This window comes from Arctopsyche grandis, chromosome 8, assembly GCF_051622035.1.
Source record: "Arctopsyche grandis isolate Sample6627 chromosome 8, ASM5162203v2, whole genome shotgun sequence".
Classification (NCBI taxonomy): Eukaryota; Metazoa; Arthropoda; class Insecta; order Trichoptera; family Hydropsychidae; genus Arctopsyche; species Arctopsyche grandis.
The window spans coordinates 22,292,195-22,301,203 of NC_135362.1; the positions used below are offsets into that span (position 1 = coordinate 22,292,195).

The following is a 9,009-nucleotide window of genomic DNA, read 5'->3' on the forward strand; positions in this document are numbered from 1 at the left end:
GCCTTCCTGGCCAATTACAAATACAAATGCAGCATTTTTTTTATTATAAGTCGTTGAATTGCGAGACACTGAAAAAACTCGCAAATTAACGAGACATCTATGAATTGTACATAAATTTTTATTGTACATCCATCAAATTTCAAATAGTGGTGACATTGTAGGTAGGAAGGATTTTTAGCCAATTTTTTTTTCCGGGAACCGTTTCAACAATGAAATCAGAGAAAATTGGCAAACTCTGATAGGAAACGATCAATATGATATGATTTGAAAATGTTGAATAGGGAAAACATCGAGGAGTGGTGGTTTGATCGCGATTCAAATGATCCGGGATTTCAATTCAGATATCGTATCTATTGTCATTCAAACACTTACTTACAAACAAGACCTTGTCAAACAATAGAAACGATATTAAATTTATAGTTCGGATTGTCCGTGTTTTTTTAATTATCCGGTACTGTACTTCGCAGCATTAGCCCGGGTAATCGAGAGTACACTGTATTACTAGGATCATACATGTATTGGCATAATCGAGTTTTGCACTTGAGATCGCGTGACCGAGCTCGTTGGCTTCTGCCGTCGATGGTATTTGATAAAATTGCTGCTTACACGGAAATTCAACGGATTAAAAACAGGTAGCAAAAGCAAACCGAAAGAAAGTAAAAACTGTTCATTTGTCGACATGCAGGGAAGCGCTTTCCAGTCGAGCGATTCCACGGCAGAAAAGCAAATTGAACGTCATAAATACAACATGGAGCGCTTGAGTGATTGCCGTTATCCAGTAATAACTATTGTGCTCGAACAATGCGATCACCCCCTGTTGATAGTGTGCAGACCAAAGTCAAAATGGGGTACATATATTGGCGAATGGGGTATTGTTCGAAGCACAAAGGGGGAGTGAGAGGAACTTAATTGGGTACGTTTTGATTAAGATTGTAGAAGCAAGTTGAAAATTTCAACGGAGGGTATTCTGGTGTGTGTATAAATTTGGGTAAAACCGTATGCTGGCATCTAAAAAAGAGCCAAGTTAAAATGTTTACCCAGCACTTCAGTATGATACATACTCGAGCGTCAAAAGCGCTCATCAGGGGTGCTTCATCTAAATTTTAATCGCATGAATGCATAATGGAGTGGTTTCGTGTAATGGAGATAAGAGTTGAGTTTGCTCGCGGTATATTTACACGATTCGTTGTAATTTGATCAATTTATTTGCGTTTGTCCGATGACACACAAAAACTCAGTTTAACCTTTGGTAATTAGAAAAAAAAGATGACTCAAATCAATTAGTGATTCTCTTATGAAAACAATGATGGGATGTGTGGTCGTTCTAGGTCAGTTACCTCCGTCTCCGAAACTATTCAGCACTGCACGAAAACAGCTAGGCACAGCACAGCAATAAAAATACTACTTTTATTCACACTATACAGCACCGTCCGTTTCCGGCACGTTCATATTTGTTTTAGACGGGTGCAAGACAAAATCGGCTGGCATATACATTACAGAGCGCGACGTCACGGCGCAATATTGCTTGCGTCATATCGTCGACTCAACATTGTCACAATTTGACGTTTCCGAAAATATTCATGCGCTTGACAGCACTTTTGCTAGTACGGGTGCACTCTCCAATATGACGTGACGTCATGCGTGAATATTTTCACAGTGGTCAAAGAAAACTGGTTCTGCCTAATGCATTTCGATGACATGTATTGGTGTATAATAAGAATAAAACCTTGACCTACCTCTTGAATATATCACAAACTAACAAAAAATATTGACCTTTTCCAATTTCATTAGTATCACAGGATATTTTTAGATGTAACTGTGAAGGAACCAAAATTAATTTCGAGTCATAGCCTTAAATACGAAGGAGCGCGCACTGGTGCGCTTATGACGATGAAGTGGTTAAGGATACCCCAAGTATATGAAGGTATTACGGAACATATGAATGTGTCCATATAGACTCTATATGGACTTTCTATATTATAGAATGTACTAAATATTGTTCATACTGCTGTTTACGTGGGGTTGCCGCTCTGTGCTGTGCTAGTAAATATATGTAAATGGACCAAGGGCGAAAACACACTGAGTGGTATGGGACGTCACGTCTCCGGCTGAGTGAGTTCCCCTAACCAAATTCGGGTGTAGTTGCACGTGCAGAATGCATATGTTTGGGAGGTCACACGTGTATGCAAATCCATATGCAACCGACAAGTTTCTCCCACATTTCTTCAAATATGGGATTCACCGTTATCGATCATAGTCAAGCAAGGATAAAATATCACCAAAACACCCCAGGTGGTGATTTTTGGTACTGTATGTATTTAAAAGTATTTTCGCATGTTTAAAAGTATCTAAAAAATAAATACCACGTATTACTCAGTGTGTGTAACGTCTAAATATTGGAAAACTTTTTTTGTGTATTGTATGAGTATGTACATAGATAGAAGGAATTTTTATTTGTGATTTGGCCCTGGAATTAATGTTGGCTTTTGTCTCATTTCGAACGTTTTTGTCGTCTTTTTTGTACAATTTTGCACTTGATTATTATCTTCTTCATCATTTATGAATATGAAATCGATTAAATTTCGTAGACATCTGCCAGCATAGCGTTTAAAAGCACACGTTATATTCGTACCCAAAAAAACACCTGCGGCCTTAAACGCGAAACTTAATTGTAACGGATGTAAAAGAAGGATCAAAGTTTTGCCGAATTGGGATGTAAAAAAAGACAAGGAAAAAGGTTGAGGATGACTGTACTAGAGGCGGTCGACCAAAAGCGGTCCAGTATAAATAAGCAGTGCTGAGATGCGTTTTATTTTTATAGGGCCAGAGCGATGATGCACGAGGCGATGTGCTCTTGCTTACTTCAAACGGAAATGCCGCTTCTTGCCAAGGAATTAAGCACCGAAATCGCATGCCAGAAGAGTCGAGGGGCGAATTCCAGAAAGGCTGTGGGGAGGAAATTGACACGAAATCAACTTGGGTGATGGGGAGGAATGCCAAACACGAGGACTATTCGAAAATATGCGTATACCCAAGATCGCTATTCTGATTAACAGCAACATCACCTACAACCTATATAATATAACCTAGTCAAAGTTTTAGCTAGGCGTGCACACAGCTACATAGCATCGATATATTTATATCAAAATATTTGTACAGGACAAAAAAAAGCGATGGTCCGAGAAGAATGCGTTCATCAGTATTAATAGATTGAGCTCAAAACATTTCTAAGAAATGGCTCAATGAAGGAAAATTTTGATGAATATGTCACGACGAACGACACAAATAGCAGAATATGAAGTATTTACTACAATAATGATGGCTGAAGAAAGTTACACATAATTGTGCGGTTTGAAGCGAATCTCTATGGATTACACCGGAACTCTTCAATTTCGAAGTACACAAATACTCTCGTACATCAAATCAAAAGCGAAAGCGTTCATGATTAGACAATTAAATATGGTTGGGCTTAAAGCAAATCTTAAATAGTTTATAATTTGTAGAAAATCGCAGTTTGTTGCTCGTTGTCGAAAAATACGTACATATCTAGACCAAATTTAAAGATCTGCCAAAACAGCATTATCGTTTTTTCGACATGTGAATGTGAACCAGACTTACTCAGGCCACAAACCGTAAAAAATAAATAAATTTCCATCGTTGACCAAAACGCACAAACGATCGGATAACTGTAGGAAAAGATATTGAATCATTTGCGAAGTAAGCCTAAGAAGAGACCTTTTAATAAAAAGTGACAACTTTTTTGGGTTTTTGTATGCTATGAAATCAGTCTAGCCCGTTTGATAGATATGGCTTATCACTGTGTGCAGTAGTCATTATCAATCATCCGTCCTATTGAGATACTATGTACATATGTATGTAGTCAATGAGAAATGAAAACACTATCAACGAATTTGTATGTCAATTTGGTAAAGTTAAAATACTCCACTTACATAAATTGGCAACGTATTAATACTGACGAGCTATGTAAGATGTGTTGGAATGTGAATACATATAATAAATAATAGTCTGTTAACTAGATAGTCATTTTTTTTGTGTGAATTTATCAGGGCTGTGGAGTCGGAGAATATCAAGCAGAGCCAGAGTCGTAAAAAACGTAAAGGAGGTTTGTAAAAATCAACCGATTCCTTTTTATTATTTTTACATACCTCCTTTACGTTTTTTAATGAATAGTATTAAAAGATGCGTCAACCAGAGTCTAATTTTATTGAAGTAAATGGACTAATAAATTGAAATTTAATAACAAAATTGTTGAATTTTTATGTGTACACATATACTATGAATGTACTAATTTTTTTATTTATGCATATTTCATGACCAATAATTTAATAAATTGGGTTACATGTAAATTTTTAATATTTTTTTTATTTCCTTTAATTTTTCATGTTTTGAAAATCGCTAGTATTTTCATTATATTAATACTAATTATTTTATACGTTGGCAACATCTTACTAAAATCCTTCAAGTTGGAGTCGGAGACGAATAAAGCCGGAGTTGGAGTCGGTATATTTTGATCCGACTCCACGCCCTGGAATTTATAGATAAATTGGGATTTATGACTTGGCAGCGTACGTTGACCACTAATTTTGTACGGTTTCTAATTCAAAATAGTGATTATATGATCAAAAGTTACGGTGCTATTTCTTTTATGTGGTTGTTTGTATGTAAGCAACAGTTGCTAGTTTTAATTTGAATAGCTTGAAAGTATCCGCATGAGAGAGCGATCTCATAGTCATACCAGATTCTCAACTTACGAAGTTTGAACCGCCATTCACCGAGAACAAAATCTAGGTAAAATTAAATGTTCACCTTTGAACGAGTATAGCATGAAGTGTATCTAAAAAGCAGGACGAACTCTGATGGGACGAATTCCGATAAATTGGGATTTATGACTTGGCAGCGTACGTTGACCACGAATTTTGTACGGTTTTTAATTCAAAATAGTGAATATATGATCAAAAGTTACGGTGCTATTTATTTCATTTGGTTGTTTGTATGTAAGCAACAGTTACTAGTTTTAATTTGAATAGCTTGAAAGTATCCGCATGAGAGGGCGATCTCATAGGGCCGGGCCGCACCGCTCAACTCGCGAACAACTTGGTTGAGAGCGACCAGACCAATGCATGCAGGTAGATGGGACATGCCACACTCGTCAACTAGTGTGTCGCACACATTTCCATACATTATTTCGTGTCGCGCAACAAGTCGGCCGACAAAGTTGCACGGTGCGGCCCGGCCCATAGTCATACCAGATTCTCAACTTACGAAGTTTGAACCGCCATTCACCAAGAACAAAATCTAGATAAAATGAAATGTTCACCTTTGAACGACTGTATCTAATAAAGGAGGTGTGTAAAAAGCAGGACCAACTCCGAAGAGTCGATGGTACTTAAAGCATTTCTCATATTAATTAGACAATGGCGTTCAGACAGGATGTATAAATACTTGACGTATACATAAGACACAAACAATAACAATGTATTACCGTCGACTTTTCCCATGGCGAGTATGCATATGGTCTTTATGGCGGGTACCGCCCACGCCGCCAGGTGGAAGTACTGGGAGTTGGCCTCGATGGCCTCGTGGCCCCACTTGAGACCGGCGGCCAGGAACCAAGTCAGAGTCAGCACCACCCACCAGATGCTGGAGGCCATGCTGAAGAAGTACAACACCATGAAGACGATGGTGCACCGTTCGTGCTTGGTGCCTTGCGAAATCGTCGGCACCATCTTCAACCGATCCAGATGAGCCGGAGGTGGGAAAGCCTCCCTGCAGCTGACCGAATCTCCGGAAGCCCAACCAGCGGCGTAAGCAGCGGCTACCAGCAAATAACACCCAGACAGGAAGATGATGGGTCTCTCTGGGTATCTGAACCTCTCCGGGTCGATCAGGAACGTGAGGACGGTCATCAGGCAGGAGACGGCGCAGACGCCTCCCCAAGAGCCGACCCAAGCCCTGGCGAACTCTCGCTGACGCTCCGTGAAGAACATGGAGTCGCAAGGAGCACCACAGTTGGGCTCGATCTTATCTCCCACTCGGAGCTTGTACTCGAAGCCCTTGGGTACGGTCAGTTGGAGAGGACATACGAATCCGTGGTCGCGACCTCCAGGTATGGCACTACCCAGCAATCCTGGGTTGCGAGATCCTCCCACTCCACCGTCGAAGAGTACGGGAGGACGAGACGTGCGCCCTTCCGCTTCTCCGGTCTTGTTGTCGACACACAGCTGCTCACTGGCAGGTGGAAACTTGGAGCAGTCGAGGTTTTCCGGCCAGGGGTAGCCGTAGGTGTTCATGGTGCTCTCGCAGCGATTGCGAGCAGACTGGCACAGCTCTCGGCAGGGAGGCAGCGGCTCGTCCATGATGGTGCAGATGGGGGCGTAGAGCGTGCACAGGAAGAAGTGCAGGTCCGGGGAGCACTTGACTTTGATCAGAGGCACCAGCTGGTGGATCTCCTTGGCCGCCTCGTCCTGCTTGGCGTGGTTGAGCAGGTTGGGCATGATGGTCTGGTTGTAGGGCAGGTTGATGCACACCGGGATGGTGATGGTCTCGCAGCGGCCGTGTCGAGGCAGCGAGTCTTCTCCCGGCAAAACGGTCACTCGGGAGCCCGCCGACGCCACGTCCATCATCCCCGTCATCCCCGTCACCAGCCATAGCCACACGCACACGCACTCGCGCAACCCCATCGTGCTACAACACTACCATCGTCAACACGCTACAACACTGCTCGCGCGCACGGAACACAAACGCGACCACTCACCACGACGAACGCGTCGCCACTGACAGCGGACAGCGGACAGCGACGGCCGCGGTCGCTGCACCGCCTTTTTGGACGGCTGTACGTTCATGCTCCTGCACAGCCTGTACGCATATTCAATCTGGTAAATGGGGGTTTGGTGCATCCGCTCTAAAATCGCCAGATTAAAGCCGCCGTTCCACCGAAAACGTTAACGCAGACGTATCGCAACTATATAATAAAAAAAAATGGCTAGAAAAGTTGGTGTATTATGTAGATTAAGAAATATTTTAAGTAAAAAAAGTAAAATTTTAGTGTTTAATTCAATTGTCTTGCCACATGTGGTTTATTGTGCCACTGTGCTTAATTTGTTTAGTGGCCAAGATTTAGAAAAAATGCAAAAAATACAGAATAAAGCTATTTTGAATGTGAGTAGATTTAAGAGTATTGGAAGTATGTTAGATGAATTAGGATGGATGAGTATTAGAATTAGTCTAAATATTAGTACATTGTCTTTTGTTTATAAGTTAGATCATAAGTTATTACCTAAGTATTTTGATGATTATATAATAAGAAATAGAGATAAACATAGTTTTTATACTAGAAATAAGGACAAACTAGTTGTAAGTAGAGTAAGAAAGAATAAGACGGTTGGGGGTGTTTTTCACAGGGGTGTGCTCATGTATAATGCCCTCCCTGAGTGCGTCAGGTCTGCTAAAAACATGTATGCATTCCTGCGAGGTGCGAAGAGACACCTCTGTGAGGGACAGTACATATAAATTAATTATAAATTTTAGAGTTAAGTATAATAATTAAGATGTATTTTTAAATTAGCTTGATAGCTAAAATATATATAAATAAATAAATAAACTGACGACCGCGACAGAACATACGTCAACGCAACGTATGTGCATTCGTATGGGCAAAAACGGTACGTCTGAGTCAACGTATTCGGTGGAAGAGCGCCTTAACAGAACGGCAGCTTTAGGGCGTCTGCACACTTGCCGGATCGGCCGGTGCGGACCGGCCGCAGCGGTTAGCCTCAATACAAATGAGCGGTAGCCGCAAGTCCGTCAGTGTGGCGGATATCGCTCATTTATATGAAAGCGGACGTACTGGCATACGCAACGGGCTAGCCGCAACGAACGGTCCGGCAAGAGTGCAGACGCCCTTAAACGTAATTCTCGTTTTCTCGAATGATAGATTGCACATCAGATGACGAGTAACCTTTCGATGTGCACAGATGCAATTATTAAAATTGAGTTGGATCTTTCTGGCGAGTTTAATAAGGCAAGATTCGGAACTTATCGAATCTTCCCTTATTAAACTCGCCTGAAAGATCCAACTCAATTTTAATAACTACCATTTTAATAATTGCATCTCTGCACATCGAAAGGTTACCCGTCATCTGATTTTCAATCTATCATTCGAGAAGACGAGGATTGCATTTAAAGCAGCCGTCCGTTAATCTGTCGTTCAATTTGTCTGGCGATTTCAGAGCGGATGCACCGCATCCGGTAAATGGACTATTTCTCAAAAAGCGATTTCGCGTACGGTAATTGGACTATTATTTATTAGTCCCATTGCGATCGCCTAAAAGACAATTTTTGCCATGAAAATCGCGAATACGGAATATTTAGCACTCGAATTCTTGTTAGTATGATGGACTTTCGGCTGCCAGATGTTCCGTTATAGAGATTATAGTGGCTTTTGGGGGAGCGCTTTGTGACCAATGATCCCCAACCTCGCGACATGTACCAAATCGACATTTCGTTTCGTTTCACTAAAATCTCACTAAATTTTCACTAAAAAAACGTATCCTTCGAGTTGAAGTTTTTATTCTTTTGACCTGATAATATCGGTATTATTTGTACTTGTATGATCAAACAAAAAATTTATATGGTCGTGCCATTGTATTCATTTCGTTACAAATAGTGTGAGTAAAACTTCACACAAATACAATACATTCATAGTGTTTGATGGTAATTGGACTATTCGTCACATTGGGGTGGTCACGAAGACAATTTTTGTCATGAAAATCGCGAATACACAATATTTGGCACTCAAGTTTTCGTTACTATGATAGTTATCGTTAGTATGATGGACTTTTCGGCTGCCAGATGTTCCGTTATAGAGATTTTAGTGACTTTGTGACGAGTAATTTGTGACCAGTAATCACCGAACCGTGTTTGATATATGTAGGTAGGAAAGTCTTTTGCTTTCGTCTCGGGCTGCACTTTTTAGTTAGCATTTTGTGC

At 40.9% G+C, this 9,009-nt stretch overlaps 1 protein-coding gene across 1 annotated transcript in view; it reads right to left on the reverse strand.

Annotated features, from left to right (window-relative positions):
* Positions 1-6,823, reverse strand: part of fz (frizzled class receptor) — a 50,167-nt gene extending 43,344 nt beyond the window's left edge. The window contains exon 1 of the mRNA XM_077436350.1: positions 5,504-6,823. Coding sequence (XP_077292476.1) covers positions 5,504-6,701 — 1,198 coding nt within the window. The 5' untranslated portion in view covers positions 6,702-6,823. The remainder of the gene's footprint in view (positions 1-5,503) is intronic.
* Positions 6,824-9,009: the final 2,186 nt, after the last annotated feature.